Source organism: Triticum urartu, chromosome 2A (assembly GCF_056163025.1).
Source record: "Triticum urartu cultivar PI428250 chromosome 2A, HENAU_Tu73, whole genome shotgun sequence".
Classification (NCBI taxonomy): Eukaryota; Viridiplantae; Streptophyta; class Magnoliopsida; order Poales; family Poaceae; genus Triticum; species Triticum urartu.
The window spans coordinates 12,815,297-12,836,833 of NC_141874.1; the positions used below are offsets into that span (position 1 = coordinate 12,815,297).

General features: G+C 42.5%; 2 protein-coding genes and 2 pseudogenes across 2 annotated transcripts; all 4 read right to left on the reverse strand.

Annotated features, from left to right (window-relative positions):
• Nucleotides 1–158: 158 nt before the first annotated feature.
• LOC125534734 (uncharacterized) lies at nt 159–8,124 on the reverse strand (annotated as a pseudogene).
• A 5,109-nt stretch (nt 8,125–13,233) lies between these two features.
• LOC147982875 (alpha-terpineol synthase, chloroplastic-like) lies at nt 13,234–14,095 on the reverse strand. The gene is made up of 3 exons (XM_087542719.1): nt 13,983–14,095; nt 13,638–13,896; nt 13,234–13,533 (listed from the first exon to the last, which is right to left on the reverse strand). Exons 1-3 carry the CDS (start codon nt 14,078–14,080, stop codon nt 13,234–13,236), a joined length of 657 nt encoding a protein of 218 aa, XP_087398845.1. The 5' UTR covers nt 14,081–14,095.
• Nucleotides 14,096–14,350: 255 nt separating this feature from the next.
• LOC125540637 (alpha-terpineol synthase, chloroplastic-like) lies at nt 14,351–16,563 on the reverse strand (annotated as a pseudogene).
• Nucleotides 16,564–18,161: 1,598 nt separating this feature from the next.
• Nucleotides 18,162–21,120, reverse strand: LOC125540638 (alpha-terpineol synthase, chloroplastic-like). Its single transcript, XM_048704235.2, has 7 exons — nt 20,906–21,120; nt 20,535–20,799; nt 19,894–20,245; nt 19,575–19,793; nt 19,034–19,172; nt 18,694–18,948; nt 18,162–18,603 (listed from the first exon to the last, which is right to left on the reverse strand). Exons 1-7 carry the CDS (start codon nt 21,080–21,082, stop codon nt 18,301–18,303), a joined length of 1,710 nt encoding a protein of 569 aa, XP_048560192.2. The 5' UTR covers nt 21,083–21,120; the 3' UTR covers nt 18,162–18,300.
• Nucleotides 21,121–21,537: the final 417 nt, after the last annotated feature.

A 21,537-nucleotide genomic window follows, 5' to 3' on the forward strand; every position in this document is an offset into this window, starting at 1 on the left:
GCCCAAATTTTACATGTAGATGACACGTGGCCTCTTTGCCATCTGCCAGCTGATGGCAAAGTGACTATATTGCCCCATTTAATTTTGTTTTTTCTTATATCAATTCATTTTCATAGAAAATCAAACACAAATATATTTATATGACCAATATAGCATATTCAACACATATTACCAATAGTCATGAACACATATATCCAATACATGTTACCAATAGTAGCAAGTTTCATCCGTACATATACATAGTTTCATCCATAGGTAGCAAGTTTCACAAGGTCAAAACAAAAACTAAATACAAGCACTCCATCAACCCAAGCTTCCGTGATCTTAAGCAAATCTGTAAAATGGGAAAGAAGAAAGTTAGAAGAAGAAGACTAGAAGAAGATTATTATGATGCAACTAAAATGTGAAGATTATTATGATGTCCGAGTTCAATTTGTTTTCTATCATGTCCTATCATTGTGTTGTTCACTCCAAGGATTAATTCTCGAATATACTCACCTGCAATCTTGGATGCCATATATCATATATCCGGTTACAGTTTTTTACATCTTTGGACAGCAGAATAAATTGGTCCCATTATTAATGAACTGGTGAACACTTGATGCAAAGGAGCATGTCATCTATTAGTTTCTCACTGATCGAACTACCACTGTATAGGTCATTATGTTCACATAAAAAAGGAATTGGAAGTTGAGCATGCTCTCATGTGCTCTTTGTTTCTGAATCTCCTAGACTGAGCAGAGGCAGGCACGTGGAGATGATCATGAACCAACACGTTATGGATTCTGATGTCAATGGTGGGGAGTATTTTAGAAAACGTTTCGTGCAAAAGGTGTGCTCAAGTTTAGATGCAGAGAGGTCTGCACCACTGTATTCATAACCATCCGTACATTATGGTGGAGTTGAGGAAAGGAGCATTACCAGGGATGTGATTTTAGCAGCATCTATAGATAAATGGCTGCTACAAAGGGCAGAAGATGCATGCAGTCACCAGCATCAACTTTTGGAGTGTGCGCTACTGGGATCAGTCTCTCCAGCTTCAGGTAAGCTACTCACTCAGCCACTCAGCTATTTATGTCAGATCTAGAAGTATTTTCTATATCACACCATGTGTTAGTTTGATCTGATAAGGTTGAAATACTATGAAGCTCATGGCAATCAATGGATTGATTTTGGGGAGTATAGTTTCTGTAATTACTGTGACAGTATGAAACATATATTGCTATATAATCAAGATTTAATGTACACTATTCAGTATACTTGATATGACTATGATAAAGAGAACATAATATACTGTATTTTATTTGTAATTTTGTATACATCTATCTATCTATCTATCTATCTATATGTATCTATCTATAGCGATACTAATTATATATAGACTCCCAACAAATTACATATTAATCAGAAAATAAGAGCCGTTCTATCTAATCCATGTAATCCTTGGCTGAAATCTTGACCAAGAAAAAATCAGCCAGAAAAAACTTCTTGAACGGCCCACAAATAACAAACTATCTTTTTTTAGAAGACTCGCAGTTTTCACGGCTGTAGAAGAAATAGAAGCCGAGTGAGATACTCCCTATCAACAACCGTGAAGATAAGTTAGAAAAAACATGAAAGGATATACAAAAGCATTTAAAAGGAGAAGAAGCCGACAGAGATAAGGGTCACAGTCCTTTCACGTACAAGCCAAGGACACCCCAAAAGTATCTACCTTCTCCACGTCTCTTTCTCTCTCCTTTAAGAAAACAACCTGAAACAACAACGGGCCATGTAATCTCCATGGTCTCCTTAGCCCCAGGAACAATTCATGTTGCTCTCAAATTGTGCAAGCAAGTTCGGGCGTCGATCCGATGTGCTCAAGGAGTGTATTGCATCACAATTGTTTTGTTAAGGTTTGTTTTCTCATCTAGATGAGGTTCGTTTTCTCATAATCTTTTGTTCTGAATTTCTTTCTTCCCTTGAATCTACCATCACTTTGGATCGGGTTCAATTTGTTTTCTATACTATCATGTGATAGTGTTCTGCTTTCCAAGGATTAAATCCCGAATATTTTCACCTACAACATATGGATATATAATCGAGATCATCAGGTCAGATCTGGTGAGCTTATAAATTAAACCTGGTGTCTAGGCAAGCAACATCACAAGAAGGAGCATCCTTTCAGTTGTCAACATCGAGTTGGTCAAGCTACTCCAAATTCAATTTTTTGCACCGACAAAATATGTCCAGTAACTTTATGTGAATCACATGTGACAACAACTATTTTTTTCTAACAACTACAGGTTAAATAGAGCATGACCAGCTGCATCGACTGCTCTTAACCGATTCCTACCTACAGCTCTATAAATAAGCAAGTGTTCATCTGATACCTATTGACTGCAGATTGGGGATAATTAGCAACATAATATTGATACATAGAAATACTGAGTGAGAGTATGACCAGCTGCATCGACTGCTCTTCTAATAATTCCGCATCAGCTGCCACTCATCTTGACGTCCACGCCAAGCCTCATATAGATGGTAGGATATCTTCTGTACATAGTAGTTCTTTTGTAACCTGATTGTAATATCATTAATGATGTATCTGTGTAGTCCATATATATGTGAATATGAGACGGGCGAGGTGTGCAATTAGCAGCCCATTCTTTCTGAGCTATACGAGTTTTTCTTGGTTATCCTATTTCGGCGGTTTCATATTTAGAGAAGCTTATGAAATTACACATCATATGCCTATTTAATAAGGATGTGTTTCACTGGTACCTATTTTGGCTAATTGAGGTTAATAAGCAACAATATATTGTAAATAAAAATATTGAGCTTTTCCCAATTTGTGGCGCCTAAGTTTTATTTTGGCAGTTTCATATTACAAAACGTTATGAAACTAAATAGCATAGAATTCCTGCAAAAAAAGAAACCGTGCTTTTGATAAATAATAAGATGTCTGCAAATGGTTTCACATCTTGCAGTGATGCTATGAGAACTTTGAAATATATGATAAATTTTTACTAACAATATCAATGATAAATATATGGTTGTTTTTGTAAGTTGCATTGCTTAAAGATTTTTCGAAAGCAATACCTGAATCTGGCTTTTGTATAGTTCTTTTTGTTTTACCTTTTTTATGGATTAACTTAGCACATATACTGTAATTATTTTCGTTCTGAAGGGGACTATAGGAGGAAAGGTAATACGAGATGATCATCGCACTTCTCCAAATCTGCTCTATCCATGTTCTACCACTATGTTGTCTCTCTCTTTTCTTTCATACCTACTATTTGTGTAAGGTCTGTACGTTCAAATTATCTATCTTACGACATTTTTTGTTGATCGGAATGCTTACTACCTGGCCCTGTACTACGTAATGCATGCAGAAAATATCCAGATTGATCTGAATTGTATACTTTTAAATTAAACCAAATATAATGCATGTGACAAACCAGTTTCAGTATTCATTTTTCACTTTCCCCGAGGCATGTGCTCTAAAAGATTATTTTTTGATATTCTTACGGTGAGAGAGACATAGGTCAAACTCTCAAAGAATTTGTTGAGGAAGATGATTCCTCTACATAGTCTATATATGTGAACTATGAACCCTTTGGCTCTTTACACCGGCGTGAGTATATGATGCAGAGAATAAAGTGCTTTCCATTTGACCTGTTGGTCAGTAGCGTACACGTTGCACTAGAAAATCATAATTTAGAAAAGGTTCATTCTTAGGATCTGTTGGTTAGGACATCACTTATTGCTATATATGGATTAAATGCCCAAAAAATCCAATTCTTATGGTAAAATATAGTAGAAAGACTAGCCCGTGCATCGCACGGGTTTGACGACTAGTAGTGTTAACCAATGTATGCAGTAACTGAATTTCAAATCCACAGCACAGCAATGGCAATCAGCAATCAGCAATCGGCAATCGTAAACAGGCCGTGACGGAGCTCACCTCGAGCGCTTCGACAGTGAGGAGCAGGACAATGATCTTCTCGGAGACCCTCTGGCGCTCCTCGTGGTCGTGCGAGAGGCGGCGCCTGTAGGAGAGGTTGTAGAAGAGGGACTGGAGCTCCTTGAGCTTGGCCTTGGCGACGGCGAGATCGCGCAGGCAGCTGAGCACCTGGGAGCGGTGGGCGAGGTGCGCCCTGTAGTTCATCTAGATGAGCAGCGCGGCATCCTGCGGCGACAGCTCCTTGGCCTTCCCCTTGCCGTTCCCCATGGCAAAGGCCTGCATCATCAGAAAGAGAGACAAATGTCAGGCGGTCAGTACACATATGACAGTAGTGCATTGCAAGGGAGCAGAATCCTCAAGCTGATATCATTTAGAGCAGAGTTCAGTCAATCTGTAGCCAGTACTAAGCACAGATCTAGAGTGTGGACACTAGCATCCTCTAAAATTCCAAATTTTCTCTCAAATCCAGCGAGAGGTAACTTGGTTCTATTGGAAATTCTACTAGAAATCACACATTTCGTTCAGATCGGGCCACAGAACCCAAACCCCCGCAAAAATCTCATCTTTTGTGCTGAGTACCGTACCTTGCGGATGGCGTCGCAGCCGGCGGTGTTGTCCTCGGGGATCTCCTCGATCTGGACGCACGTCCTCGCCGGCTTCTTCTTCTTCTTCTTCTTGTCAACCTCCTTGTCCTTGGCGGCGGCCTTGATCTTCTTGGGCTTCTCCGGCCTACGCTCCTCGACCTCCAGCTCATCGTCGTCGTCGTCGGAGGCGGTGAAGTCCTCTTCCCAGGTGTAGGCATGAGACCATGGCTCGAGCGAGCCTTTGCCCTTGATCTCGGTGCCCCACTTGGTCTTGGTCTTGCCTCCGGCGCCGCCCCAGGACTTGGCCTCCCACCTCCACTTGCGGTCGAATCCATCGTCGTTGGGGGAGGCGAGCTCCGCCTCCCACTTGAGCGCCCGGCCCCTGCCGCGCGGCTTCTCCTCCGCCGTCCACTTGACCTTCCGGCCGCCGGGCTCCGTGGCCGCGCAGGTGTACTTGCGGCGCGCCGGTTGTGGGGCGGCCGCGCGGGCCGCGAGCTCGAGCGCGGCGACGCGATCGGTGAGGTCGTGCAGGAGGAAGGCGTGTGGGGAGGGGATAGGGGGCGGGGCGAAGAAGGGGTCGGTGGGGAGGTAGAGGTCGAGGAGGTCGGGGTGGTGGGGGAAGGCGAAGCGGGATGGGGATGGGGGTGGGAGGAAGGGGCACAGGAGGCGGAGAGGGAGGAGGTAGGTGGTGGTGTGTGGATGAGATGCGAACGTCTTTTTTTACCTGGATGGGTGGGGAAAGAGGGAGGGGATAACCCCACAGTTTTTTTTTACCTGGAAAAAAATAACCCCATCTCTTTGCCATCTGCCAGCAGATGGCAAAGAATCTTTGCCGTCTGCTGGCAGATGGCAAAGAGGTGGGGCTGGTACGCCGTTACATGCTTGACGGCCATAGGATTTGCCAACCTCTTTGCCATCTGCTGGCAGATGGCAAAGATTATTTGCCATACACTAGCAGATGGCAAAGAATTGGTTGATGGCAACCATGTTCTTTGCCGTCTGTCAGTTCTTTGCCATCTGTTTTTTATAAGCAGATGGCAAAGACGTTCTTTGCCATCAGCTGGCAGATGGCAAAGAGCTGGCTGATGGCAAATTCCCTGTTTCCAGTAGTGGATTGTGTTTCTCCTTGTGCTTAGATATTTACAAACCATTGTCCTCTGACCTAAGCAACTGGGTCAGTGCAGGGCATTCACAAGGGCATGATTGTGTATTCTCTAACCCTGCTTCCCCTATATATCAACAATATAGAAATTTAAAATCATTTCCTTCACAAACTAGTTCACCTTTTTTTCCTGGTTTTTGCATCATCAAGACTTAGCACGCAACTTCAAATAATTTCCTACATGCATTTCGTCCTCTCAACATTTAATACTAACCCTGTTAACACAAAAATACAAGTTGTGGAAAACCGCACCCTACATGACTTAGTTGATCACATTTGCAAATTTCCAGTGTCCTAAAAATTGATTACTCAACATTACTTATATCACGAGTGTGGTATATTCCATAAATTATTGAGGAACTACAGAACATATCCTATGAAGCACCCTACAACAAACTTATAACTATGAAATAAGCTATAATGTCAACTACAAGTCAATGACATGTTCCTAGCACTTAATTAACTAATTACACGTACCTATAATCCTTAATTTGTAATCTGACGAGGATAATAATGCTACAAACTAACCTTTTTGTCCATCCAGGAGTCTCTGGATTCACCTTCCCCATTGATTGCTGAGATATAGTCAGAGAGTTGCGCTTCCCCTTAACTGGTCCGGCATCCACATCTAGGAGCTATGCCTCCCACTCATCACTTCCACTGCTTATGACTCATGGCTGCCAACAGTGGAGCTCCAAGGGCCGGCAGGCGTACTTCCCCATATCCAGCAGTTGATCGGTGCCATCCATCCCCTCAAGGATTGGAATCCTGGCATGTTGGGAGGGGGAAATCTCTAAGAAATTGCAGCTCCAGCTATACCATCTTACATAATTGAACTAGTCTAGGGATACATCACCTGTTAACCGGCTGTCGAAAGAATTCCATGTCTTCAATGGCGTCGCCCTCCTACGCAAGCAAGCACGCCGCCGCCCCAGCTTCTCTTCTGTCTAGGAAGAACTGGATAATTGCAACCTTCTGTCAAATGGAAAAGTGAAGTTCCTGTCCCCGCAGCCAGACAGAATGTAACGTTATGGGCCACGGCAAGACCTTGTGTTCTCAACCCCAGCCTTACCCGGCAAAAAAATTCATAAACTGAATCGAATTACTGATCACAAGCCAGCAAAAGCAAATTAGTCACTAACCGAGCACCCACAAACTATCTCCTGCATGCACTTTGTCCTCTCGACATGTAGCCGGCTCTTGTCGTACCGGATGGCAAACCCCTTTTCCCATGAATACAAATTGTAGAAATCATATGCCTCGGCCACAGAGGTGAAAGTAGTGCCAAGAACCAATGTCATCACATTTTCAGTTGGGTTCTCCGCAAAACACCTGACTGCCTTTTAGAACATACTTACTCGGTTTAGGCGCGGTGTTTTGCTCGGGGAGGCAATACCAATCCTTAGCCTGCAAACACAGGCACATACAACATGAATTTTCTAATTGCAGATAGCAAACAACTTGCAAACACAGCCTCATATAGCATGAACTTCCTAATTGCAGAGAGCAATCAACCTACAAACACAGGCGCGTATAGGATGAATATTCTAAATGCAGGGAGCAAAACAGACTGCAAACACCAGTACATAAATCAATATTTTTTTCTTAACGATGACAGCAATCGGCCTGCAAACAGAGGCGCACATAGCCTGAATTTTGTGAATGCAGAGAACAAATCAGCCTTCACACACAGGCACACACAACATAAATTTCGTGAATGCAGTAGAACAATTAGCACTCACTCTAACTGCATGATTTACTCACTCATTCGTTTTATTCCTAAATCACTCAATACGTGTTGGAAGGCAAAGTTGTTATTCACTGACCTCTTGTTCCACCCCGATGCTCGGGGATTCGTCTTCCCCGTTGACAGCTCCGACGTCGGCGGCGAGCTCTCCCTTCTGCTCGCCACCGCTATCTACTGTCCGCTGGTGTGCCGCGTCGTCCTCAGCCTGCGGTACCGCCTACAAATCCCCCACACCAAAGACAATGACAACTAGCAGCCGGCACCAAGCTATTCCCTACCTCCTCCAGCGGACTGGATCTGAAAATTGGGAGAAAGCCATCCTCTGGATCAGCTAAAACAGAGGGCTCAGAAAGGAGGCGGCATCGCCGGAAAAGCAAAGATCGACTTACCTGCTGATAGGCTGCATCAGAACTCCATGTTGTCTCGCCGCCGGCGCTCATCGCCTCTGTGCCGCAGTCCTCAGCTTCCTCCAAATGGCCCACACCGTACCCGCAGCCCTCAGCGATTGTCCTGGTCCACGGATCAGACGGAGAACACCGATTTTGTTCCACGGCCCACCTCGCCAGAGACTGACGGTCGTCCAAACTATCGTCAGATCCGTCGACTCTCCCCACGCGAAGGCCCACCACCCAACGCTGTCGCGTACGTATTTCCCAACAGTGCTCGATTTTCTGGCGGACCGCATGCGCGCATACAAAACTATGGCACAGATCGAGAAGCTCCAACCAACGACCTAGATAACGAGCTCCTGTGAGCTCGCGCTCAGTTACTCCACGTCCGGCCTCCCCACCATATTGTATAGTTACCGCATATTTTATAATGTTGCTTTATATATAAAGCGAAACAAAAGCATGTTTCAAGAGGAATCCTTTCGGATCATAAGGATTTGATGTGGTTCATACGAGTCCATATTGGGGAACTGCGAATTCGAATTTCTGGCTACTCCCTTACGGGCACCCTAGCAGTTCTCCCATACCATCCCGCATGGTGCTAGACCCACTTAGGTTACTCGGTTCGGCACGTCAACTCCTTCCCCCGCCACAATGCGCTAACTGAGCCGATGATGGCGTTCTTTCCTGGCATTGGTTTGGTAAGTATGGCCCTTTGCCCTCGTTGCCTCCTTGTGATTTGTGAGCGATGGCCATTGTGTTGTGGACGATCATGTGTGTTGTGATACGGTCGTTGAGCCGAGGGCCTATGTAGCCTTGCTTGTGATGTTCCATCAGTTCAAATGACTACTCTGCTATGTGGGATGCCATATTGCTTATGTTGTATATCTTTTTTGATGCTAAATGTAACTTTTGTGAATTTATCAATTTCCCACATTCCTCATGATTCATGATGCTACATCACTAGCATATTGGTGTATTAATTTTTCAGTGTTGATCCTATCTTAATTTGCTATGTCACCAGCATCTTGCTTTGCTTAGGAGATACTTGAGTACTGGATCATAATGATTTTAGTTGGCATTACAAATTTCCTTGATTCATCATCATTACTATCTAGAAAGTTTGTGACATACTAACTTCTACTGATATGTATCATGTGTTTGTGTTGTGCAACAGTCATAGACAAGGAGCACAGAATATATCTAGAAAATTCTTCCTCTTTTCCCTTATTCCCTCCCATCTGATGTGGATAGGTACTACTCTTGGTCTTCTCTCACAATAACTTAAGCGGATACAGAAATTCTATTTAAAACGAAACCCTGAACCCTACAACCTAAACTTGTTTTTTCTTGGCTAACATTGATGCCCACATGTTATTTTGTTTTTCTTCATAATTTTTCCATAGATGATTGTTTTCAATATTGTGCAAACAGGGCGACCAAGATCCTTTTTGCTACTGTAACCTATTGGTGCACTATAGAAAATACATTTTTTGGAAGAGTGTTTTGTGTAGTGCTAGTAAAATGCCATGGAGGAGATGGTGTTGGATTTTAGTGGCACTATACAATAATATCGGAAAACATCAAAAGATCAGATTGAGTCAAATTAGTATGAATAGCTTTGGTATATGCTTTCTCAACCTCAAGCACGATTTTCACAAATTTCAAGGTTATGTTTGTATGTCCGCATGTTATATTGATTGGTCATATTGGTTATCTTAATCTATGTGCAATATGGGACTTAAATTTTAGTAGCACCATGCAGAAAATAGAGCATCAATGGCCTTTCAATCTTACTGGTCAAAATAAGGACCAATGACTTTTGTCATACACTATTAACCAACAATCTATACGATGCAAAGGTATAATCATTAGCTTTAATTATTTGTTTTATATTAATGTATATATTATTGCTCATTTGTCTTTTTAACAAGCATATAGGTAAGACACACTGGCTCTGGCGGGCTAGCATACTGCACGCCCATGGTATGTTTCCCTCCCTTTGGTTGTCAAAAAAACAAGAGGCGGGAGTGCTATAGACTCAGTCTACTAAAAACATACATAGAAACAACCAAGAAATTAAAAAGTGGTTGAATTTTCATTACATAGGACAACCTTTTATATTTAGAACTTTGTTAGATGTTGGCTACTAAGTTAGATTTTAGACCATGTCTATGATTTTTTTCATACATGTCGTGAAATTTTGACTTGATAATGTGAATGTAAATGTTTTAAGATGTGATCTTATACATGTGAATATGCTACATGTGATTGAAAATCTATGTAAATGTGTATTGAGTATTTACATGAATGTGTTATACCTGGTGCCTAAAAAACATATGTGAGTTGTATAAAAATGGTTGAATTGTGCATCTATATGGCCATGTGCCATACACACACAACCATTGGGAGTTTATTAGGTGACCATGAATGGCGTGATATCCACCTTGAGTCTTGATGAAGATATTGGTGATGAGATTGTTGAAGCGAGACTGGCACACCACCCCACAGTGGGTGCAAGTCGTCTATGCGAAATTCAAAGACTGCTTACACGACAGTACATGCTCGAACATGTGGAAGCAGAGGCAATACATGGACCCCAACAAGTAAAAAAGACGAAGTGGACGATTACTCAAGATTTACCCAAGTTCAGTTCCCCGAGGTAGGTATAATCCCACTTCATGACTTTTTCATTCTTTCTTTTATCTCAAGAATTATTACATGAATATTTTGGGGCTACCAGGCTGAGCCCCTAAACAACTAAAATCCTTCTATCTATCTGGCACAACCTCTTGCTAGTGGTAGTACCATTGTAGACGTTGCACAAGTTGGTTCTTGCATTGACCTCTAGGTCTTTTATATGTTCCTTGTCTTAGTGTCCAAGTCAAACTGAAACGGAGCGCCAGAAACCAATTAATACAGTATCTGATGAAGGAAAGGGATCTCCCTGCTTATTTGAAATTTGGGTTTTGCTTTAGTACACCCCTAAAAGAACTTATAAAGGTATTTTCGTCTAATTATTAATTATAAGAAAATTAAATAGGCCCTATCTATACGCTCCTATACATTGGAGCCTGACCAATCTAATCTGGAGCTCCCGCCGCCGCGACATAGCCAATGAAAGAAGGGCATCACTGATTGAATCCATTGAAGCACCATAATTAGTGTCTAGATTTTCATAGCTTATAAACTAATTAATCTATTTCTTTGAGATCAACGGCTAATTTAGATTATCACCTGATTTCATTCTCTCTAATACATATCCATCATTCTAATAGTCCAATCCATAGACTAATGCTTTGTGGACGACCGGATAGACAATCACCGCGGACGACAGGATAGAAGATGGTGTATCAAGAATAGAGACCATAATCATCCTATGTTTTCAAGGCTACCCCCGTGCTTTTGAGCTAGTTCGCTCTTTAAGATTAATGATTAGGTTTTCATTGTCATGTGGTTTAAACTTTTAATTTACCATTAGGCCCTTTCATCTTAAGGTATGTTTCAATCCCACCCTTAATTAATTATTAATTTTTTTTGGGGGGGGGGGGGGCTGTATTGAAGCGTAGATGTTTTTTATTCCTTAGCATGTTATAACTTATACTCCATACTTCCTATCCAATGCACCTTAAGATAGAAGCTTCTGGAACGCCTTCACTATTGTCCATGGGTACATATCCCATGTGTCTTCATGTATCCTACATACACCATATATTTGTCAAATATTGAACTATCAAACGTCACTTCATAATTGAGTGATCATAAAGGTTCTCTTCAGGTATCTCAGAAAGTATTTGTTGGGTTGCATGAATAGAGACTGGGATTTGTCCCTTCGTATGACAGAGAGATATCTCTAGGCCCTCTTGGCAATACAACATCATGAATAGCTTGAAAGCATCTAACTAATGAGTTTAGTCACGTGATCTTGTATTATGGAGTGAGTAAGCAGACTTGCCGGTAACAAGATTGAACTAGGTATAAAGATACCGATGATCGAATCTCGGGCAAGTAACATATCACCGGATAAAGGAATTTGTATATGGGATTAACTAAATCCCCGACATCATGGTTCAAACCGATAAAGATCTTCATTGAATATGTGGGAATCAATATGGGCATCCAAGTCCTACTATTGATTATTGATCGGAGAGGTGTCTCGGTAATGTCTGCATGATTCTCAAACCCGTAGGGTCACACACTTAATGTTGGGTAACACTAGGGTAGTATTGGGATATTAATAATGTTAAGACCGAATATTGTTTGCCGTCCCGGATGGGATCCGAGACATTGCGAGGAGCTCCGGAATGGTCCAGAGTTAAAGATTTATATATGGAAAGTCATATTCAGGATTCCGAAAAATGTTCGAGATTTTTCGGTACTGTACTGGGAAGGTTATAGAAGGTTCCAGAGTGGGACCACCTACATGCATGGGGGGCCAACGTGGATGTGGCTAGTGGGGCAAGGCCCCACACCCCTGATCTAGGCGAACCAAGATCCCCCCTAAAAGGAATAGGATCATATGGGGATAGCCATGTGGGGAAGGAAAGGAGTGATTTCCTTCCTCCCCCTTTGACCAATGACCCTAGGGGCTTGGAGGGCAAGACAATAGGCCCCAGACTTATATAAAGGTGGGGAGGTGCAAGGGCAACAACCCTTTCACCGAATGGTGCCTCTCCATCCCGTTACTCCTCCTCCTCCTCCTCCGCGTAGCGCTTGACGAAACTCTGTCGGTGTTTAGCTGGCACCAACACCACCATGCCGTCGTCTGGCCTAGATCCCATCTACCTCTCCACCCTCGCTTGCTGGATCAAGAAGGCAGAGACGTCACCGAGCCGTACTTGTGCACATCTTGGAGGCGCCGCTCGCGCGGTTCTTGCATCGGATTGGACCACGAGGGAGTACGACTACGCCAACCATGATCTCTAGACCGTTAACACTTTTGGTCTACAAGGGTATGTAGACACCTCCCCCTCTTGTTTCTAGCATCTCCATAGAATAAATCTTGGGTGTTTTGTAGGAATTTTTTTTGTTCTCAATGTAATGTTCCCCATCACTTACTACAAGTAATCCATTGATTCCTGACAAGTTAAGTGTAAGCTATGCTTTCTATCATGTGTTGCTTCAATTGTTATTAGTAATGAAAATCCCTATGTTGAACTACTAAATCTACAGATGAAGTTGAAGAGCAATTGAGATTACTGCAAGAACCTGTTCCATGTGAATATATGAAAAGGCAAGAAGAACTAGAAACATTAACACTTCATATTCAGCCCATAAATTTCCCAACCACCAAGAAACATAGAACGATTACATCCCATGTTATTCTTAAACATATCATATCTACTATAGTACTATACAATCAAAGTTATTAATACATAAACACTCTTTAGGGCTTTGATTGTTTATTATTTCTCACTGTTGATAGGCTCTAAGAACAATTCTTTGATTTGCTTTTTCTTCTGATAATCTGGTTCCCCAAAACCATCCCCATCTTGGTAAACACAATGCGAAATTCGGGCCAAATTCACGCAACTCTTGGCAAAATGTCTAGAAAATTTATAATGTTCGAAGGCCTCTATGTTAATTGACTTCCAAGCATCCATTATAAGGTCTTCCATGGCATCGCAGGACTCTTTCTCACCAGAGTTATTCTCCGACATGTGGATAGCTATGGAAGATGGTACATCCCCTCTCTCTAGCTCGGCCTGTTATGCACACAACACAAGCGGAGATAAATGCCATGAGATTTTACAGAAAGATTCAAATCTGGTGATGAAAATTGCAAAAATAATTGATCAATTGTCCTTACAGAGTGTGTTGCAGAGTCATTGCAAAGTCGAACTATTATTGACACGGAATGAACTAATCTAGTGTAGCTTCCAACTTTATCAGGAGATTCCGAGGTGTGTTTTTCTTCCATGCCAAGTAGGGGAAAGAACTGTTCTAGCAGCAGTGGCCCAGTGGACGTAACTGATCCATTATCGAGGTACTCTTGAAGTGTTGGTTTGTGGTTTCCATGGTGCCACTTTGCCTCCACTAGGTATGACTCGGTCACATCATGCCATTGCCATTTATGTAGAATTTATTACAGTTCTTTTAGTGAACATATCTATACCATATTAGGAAGAATTTAAGTATATATGAACATACCAATTTTTGAAGTACATGACGAGCATCAAAACCATGTTGTTTTAGCACATTTTCAGCCACCTCACATGATGTGTTGTACATAATAGTGTAGAGTGCTTTCATGTATTCAGGAAGTCGTTCATCGGGACTTTCTTCCCCCTGACAATATTATTTGAGAAATTTTTAGATAATTTCAAAGCTCCATTCAAGATGAAACTTTTTTTTTGTTTTGCATTCAAGGTGAAACTAACGTGTCATATATACACATGCTACTCTATGATAAGAAGATTATTTCTACAATTATAAGCAAATTATTTCAGTGATTAATCTTGCTAAATTCTGCATTTTTATTAGCCGCATAAATTTGCTTAAAAAAGAACAACCACATATATTTTACCTTCTAATGGCATTAGTGAACAAGATGAGTTCATCAAGAGTTCCATACACATCATAAACATCATCCAATTGAACTGCTAGATAAATGACTTTAGCAAGAACTTCCCGACATGCTCCGTGGGTTGGCTCCCACATTATTCCAGTTGCATAATGGTAGCACTCCATGAGACGATCTCTCGCAAACCCCAATTTTTTTACCAAGGGCAATATCCTCCCTCCACCTACAATTAAGCCAATTTTACTATCTTAAAGGACTTTAAGTAGTTATACATGCAATGAGATGCAAGAAGTTCTTTTAGACAATAAAATGTAGATATAACTCCTAGACTCTGCATCACAGGACACACACAATCCATCTACTATGGGGAGTAATTAGTGAGGTTTAATTTAATTGTAGGTTTCTTCAAGCTTAATTACCTTACGAGTCTCACAAGTTCTTGCTGATGCACACTTTGCACATGGTTAAAGTCCATCGTTGCGAATCCAAGGAGTAACAGATCAGAATTGCTCATGTCGCTGGCATAGTGATCTATGAACCATCTTGCTTCTAGTCTAGGAGACCTCCGGTGCAATGGAAGGTCCAAAGCATGAACCACACTGTGTTGTAAGTGGGGATCCATGGACGGCAAGAGTTCTCTAAGAGCGCTTACAGAAAATGCTTTTGCCTCGTCTAATGTTTCCTCGCCTCCAAATGCAAGGTATGAAGCCTCATAGACTGAGAGGACCCCCTTCACATCATCTAGTATGTGTTTGAGATTTTTCAGAGATTCTACATATATTGATACCATGAAATAATATCAGTTAGGTACAAAAAAAATACAACATGCCGAAGCCCAAGTACAAGTAAACCATTTTGCACATGTGTGGACTTTAATTTATTGATCGAGTATATATGTAGACGACTCAGATAGCAGAAATCAGATTGCTTAGTAAGTGGAATGGGCCCAATAGCACTGTCCAACATCTATCGGGGTACGTAGCATGAACTAGCATCTTGAGATGTACTAATATACTAGACTTGTAGTTTAACATTTAGAGAGTCTTGATATATTTTTGACAAAAATAGCAACTTTCTTCAACATACATATAGCATGCCACAATTTTAAGATCCAAATTTGACACTCAACTCAGAAAACAAAAATGTCAAATCTGCTAGTGAATAGTACCATCTCACGATGTTATTTATATTACTTTCAAATTTGAATTTGGTACTATTCAGAATATGTTTCTTTTATTTTATATGAAGTTGTGAATAGAGTTTGGATGCAATTTTGTGACATGGTACATGTACATTACCTTTATGCTATAATTAAAATATCATGTTTTTTATCCGTCTAGTGCAGTAGTGCACCTAATGGGTACTATATTTTCTCGACATCCAGGGGTACCTGTGTAGCACCATGTATGGCAGCACATACGTGGCACTGGCACACCATGATTACTAGCTCGATTCAGATTGAATCTACGTGGACCTACGCTAAATCGGAGGTGGTGCGTGCAGCTGCACAGCGTTTTAGTTTCCAAAATGTTGGCCTTAGTTCCAGTTTATTTTTCTACATCTTGTATGGGGTGTATTTATGTTCCATATTTATCTAGGTAGGTACTACCTGCAGGGAAGAGGACTGGGAAGCCACTCTCCCTGAGCAACCTGAACCTCAAGGCCGCGGAAGCAACATCATCACCATCATCATCATCACAGCTCCACTGATGAGGTTTTGCACTATGGATAGTGGTGAGGATGTTGGAGATCTCGTCGTCGAAGTGGTAGGCGATGCCGAGCCGTTGCAGTGTGTCGACGAGTCTGAGCTTTGCAGGTTGGTAGTCGCCTCGGCTCGCCACCATCAGCCGCTCCCTCACCCCGGCCTTCAATTTATCGAAGCTCCGAGCTCGTAACTGATCCAAGCGTGCACGTATTAACTAGTTAACATAACTATTTTCATCAGCTGATATATACTGGGATCTACTTGTGCTGTATTATTTTATGAGACGCCAATCACCTGATCATGGGTGTCATGGCTGATATCGTCGAGCGAAAGCAGGCGGCAGTCGTAATCCCAGGAACTGGGAGTGTAGTTCGCCAACCGGCGAGCCGGCGGAGTCGATGACGAGGAGCAGCGCACTGTTGTCTGCGGCGACGAGGTCTGCCAAAGGCATTTGGTTGCCTTGGCCATAGTTGGAAGGAATTGCCACACTATGATGCTGCAAAACATAGCTAATTAAGCTCGATTGGTGCGTAAGCAATTGCTGGTTGTTGTTTGAGAGTAGCCAGAATACCAGCCAATTTATAGGCAAGTGAGCTAGCCTTGCTGGCCCTGCCCGCGTGAAAATTGTGGGACAAAACGTTTTCAATCACAGCTTTATTTCGGTGCATGACTCTTAAGTCCAATTGCAAATACCAACTTGAAAACCTCCCTGATCGGAACGTTATTTTGTCACATTGACCAGTACAATGAGATAGTTTAGACGACTGTATTTCTTTCCCGAAGAAGGTAAATCCATGTCGATGCACTTCGAGAAAATTGATATGCCTTATTAGTTTCAATATGGAGATAATAATCTCGGATGTGTCAACGGGATTACCTTTAGACGCCCCACGTCGCCTCCTCTGGCGACTCGGGGAAACCCTAGTTGCACGCAGAGCCCCCCCCCCCTCCCACCTCCCCTGCGTCGCCGCCGCCGGAGGGTACGCGGGCGAAGCCACGCGTGTCCCGGGGATGGCGGCCCGAGCTCACTCTTTTCGTGGCGGAGGGTATTCCATGGCGCGAGGTGTTGGTGTCTTGGATTAGAGGGTGCACACCACATCGGCCGAACATTTATGGGCCGGGCCGAAGGTCCACCGGTAACTAAAGAATGGGCCTTGCACGCTCTGGCCCTAGGCGTGATCAAGACGGAGTTCTCCGAAGACTTGACATACACTTCAAGACATATTTGAAAGATTGGCATGTTTATCCCCAAATTATAACAGACTATGTAAACCCTAGATACCTGGTGCCTGTATAAACTGTGGGATTTTGTCCGTAGAGGCACAACTTCAAGGTCTTAGAGCTTAGAACTTATTCATACAATCTCGAGATAGATCATACTATACTTTGTACCCCATCACGATCAATATAACAAGAGCAGAACATAGAGTTTTACCTCTTCAAGAGGGTCCGAACCTGGGGAAACACCGTGTCCCCTTCTTCCTATTACCATTGTTCCTAGATCATCAGCTTGGGACCCCCAACCCAAGATCCGCCGGTTTTAGCGTGGACATTGGTGGCCCATGCAGGTTGTGCCAGATGCTGGAAGATACTTAGTTGTCGAAGTTGATGCTCAAGTTCAGACACTGCCCGGTTTAAGTTCAGTTATTAGGGCCTCTGTTCAAGATCAGATACAAGACACAACATCCCTTGACTCAGTCATTGACATGTGTAGCTTAGCTGTTCTAATAGCTGATGATGTTAGGCTGCCTATTTCTTCCATAATGTGTAAAGTATTCCGAGATGTCTCTTGGAAGAAATGGTGTTTGTTTATCCTTTATGTGGGCCTCAATTCTGAAAACATTTTATTTCTCACTTTTGTTGAAGCATTTTGTGTTCTCCAAGACCAAGCATAAAAATGAGTGGCTCGTATGAACCAGGAGGATGAATACAGGACACATCACACACCACCTTCTCTTTTACGGTCACGGTACCTTCTTTGTGAAGCAATGTTACATAGGTGTAAAGTACTTTAGATTACTGAAAGTTGCTAACAACCGATCACATCTTGTTACCGAGCAAATTGAACTTGATACTAAGCGGTGTAAATCAAGACCACCAGATGGTGCTTGTTAATCAGTCAGCTAGTATTTGTTCAACAGTTTTTGTAGTACAAAACAGAATCGGAATCAGTACCTACAGATTATTAAGCTTGTATAACATCTTTATAAGATAGGTTTCTAATTTCTTTAGGGCTCCCATTGTTTAATGTTTCTCACTATTGAATGAGTCCAAGTATAACTCTCTGATTTCCCTTCTCTTCAGACCATCCGGCGAACCAAAACCATCCCCACCTTGGTAAACACAATGTGAGATTCGAGCCAGATTCACGCAAGTCTTGGCAAAATATCTAGAAAATTGGCAGTGTTTGAATGCATCTTCGTTAATCGACTTCCAAGCTTCCATGGTAAGATCTTCCATGGCTTCGCGGGACTCTTGCTCACTCGAGCTGTTCTCCGACATGTGAATAGCTATTGATGATGGTGCATCACCTCGCTCCAGCTCTGCCTGTTAAATATCATGAGACACCTCAAATAAAGATTCAATTTTGGTGATGAAATCAAGGGACAAGAAAAAACTGGGATAGATTGTGCCTACAGAGTGGGTTGCAGAGTCGTTGCAGAGGCGAAGGACTAATGACGCGGACTGAACTAATTTAGAGTAGCTTCCAACTTTAGCAAGAGACATTGGGGTAAGCTTTTCTTCCACGTGGAGCAGGGGAAACGCATGTTGCAGCAACAGTGGAGCAGAGGATGAAATTGATCCATTGTCAAGATACTCACGCAGTGTTGGTCTGTGGTTTCCATGGTGCCACTTTGCCTCCACCAGGAAAGACTCTGCCATGTCTCGCCACTGCAAAATCATGTAGAATATATTATGGTTCCTTGTGAAAACAATCTATATCCTGTTAGGAAATTAATTGTGTATATGAACTTACTGCTTTCTGAAGAACATAACGAATGTCACAACCATGTTGTTTAAACACATTTTCAGCCACCTCAGCGGATGTGTTGTACATGACGGAATAGAGTGCTTGCATGTATTCGGGGAGCATTTCACTAGGACTTTCTTCCCATCTGAAATTATGTATTAAGTTTAGATAATAAAAAAGCTTCATTTAATGTGAAACTAACATGTCATATACTCCCTCCGTCCGCAAATAAGTGTACATCTAACTTTGGTCTTAAGTCAAAGTTTTAAAACTTTGACCACCTTTCTAGAAAAAAGTAAAAACATTTATGGCATCAAATTAGTATCACTAGATTCGTTTTGAAATGTACGTTGATAACATATCAATTTGATGTTATATATGTCACTACTATTTTCTATAAAGTTGGTCAAAATTTTAAAACTTTTACTTAAAACAAAAGGTAGATGTACACTTATTCAGGGACGGAGGGAGTATATATATTACACATGCAACTCTAGGAAACGAATATTACTTGAATTATTAAAAGTGCACCGCTGCATATAGTTACCTTCCAATGACGTCTGTGAAGAGAACAAGTTCATCTAGAGTTCCATACACATCATATACATCATCTAAGTGAACTATAAGATTGGCGACTTTAGCAAGCACTTCCCGACATGCTCCATCATTTGGCCCCCACACAATTCCATTTGCGCAATGGAAGCACTCCATGAGACGATCCCTGGCGAACCCCAATTTTTCACCAAGGCCGGTCCCCTTCCACCACCTACAATTAATTAGGTCAACTTTCATATCTTAAAAACCCATCAACTATGTGCATTAATTAGCTGGCTTATTTAAATGTACGATTCTTCACGCTCAATTACCTCGCCAGTCTCCCAAGTTCTTCCTGATGCAGACTTTGCACATTGTTGAAGTCCGTCATTGCAAATCTAACGAGCAACGGGTCGGAATTGCTCTCGTCTCTAGCATAGTGGTCTATGAACCATCTTGCTTCTAGTCTAGGAGACCTCCGGTGTAATGGAAGGTCCAAAGAACGAACTACACTGCGCCGTAAGTGGTGATCCATGGATGGCAAAAGCTTTTTGAGAGATTTCTTGGAAAATGCTCTTGCCTCGTCCAATATTTCCTCACCACCGAACGCAAGGTATGAAGCCTCATAGAGTGAGAGGAGCCCTTTGACATCATCTGATCCACGCTTGAGATCCGCCAGACATTCTATATATATTGTTATGATGAAACAATGTCAGTTGAGTATACAAAACCCTGCCATGCACACAGGTCAAAGTTTCAACTGTGATTGAATCTGGACCATGCATTTGGTGCAGACATGTCTAATTTTCAAAATTTTGGCTGTAGTTTTTGGTTTTTCTTACACCCTCCAAATGTTTGTTTTTCATATTTCATACTACTCCCTCTATAAAGAAATATAAGACCGTTTAGATCACTACTTTAATGATCGCTCTTATATTTCTTTACGGAGGGAGTATTTAACTAGGTACTGTACCTGGAGGGAAGAAGACTGGGAAACCGCCGTCCCTAAGCAACCTAAACCTCAAGGACGCAGAAGCAACATCACTGGCATCGCCGTCCAAACTGCACCGATGAGGCTCGCGGTGGACGGAGCTAAGGATACCGGCGATCTCCTCCTCAAAATGGTAGGCGATGCCGAGCCGTTGCACCGTGTCGACAAGCCCGAGCTTCGCAGCTTGGTTATCGCCCCGGCTCGCTGCCACTAGGCGCTCCCTAACGGCGGCCTTCAATTTATCGACCTGTGCCATCATCCATGCATGCACGGAATAATATCCATACGTATTTCATCTAGTTTATGTACTACTTGCCGGCAGAGAATATGATATGTTCTGCTGATAAATGTACTTGATCTGCCTGTCCGCCATTGTTGGGCGAGAGCTGGAGTAGGGAGTCGTAATCCCAGGAGCTGGGAGCATAGTTGGCAGACCGCCGAGCGGCCGCCGAGCAGCCCACCATTGCCGGTGACGACGTCCGGAAGCTTGAGCTCGTGGAGGTCATTGTTTGCTGTAATTGCGACGCCATGGTGCTGCGCGTTGCAATCTAGCTAGCTTTTGCTCGGTGCGTAGTAGTGGAGTACTACTTGGCAGTTGGCAGCGAGAGCTAGGCAACGAGGTATGTACTTCTAAGCTGTAGTAGCCAATAAACTTACTGCTGTTTGTTATTTGAGAGTAGCCAGAATACGTGCCAATTTATAGGCGAGCTACCAGGCACCCAGCAGCATACCTGGCTCAGCCCGCATGAAAATCGTGGGACATGACGCATACCTGGCCCAGCCAAACTCGACACCCAACAACCAGACCCGGAGCTGCCGCTCCGACACCCTAAAACCGATACACTGAAAACTTAATAATACTCATATTCTCAAACCATGGTGGAAGTGACATCACGGTGGAAAATGCATAAAGGGACGCATAAAAAAGCCATGGTAGAAATTAAAATACAACAGGCCGGCGTGCTCCATCTTCAACTTCCAGATG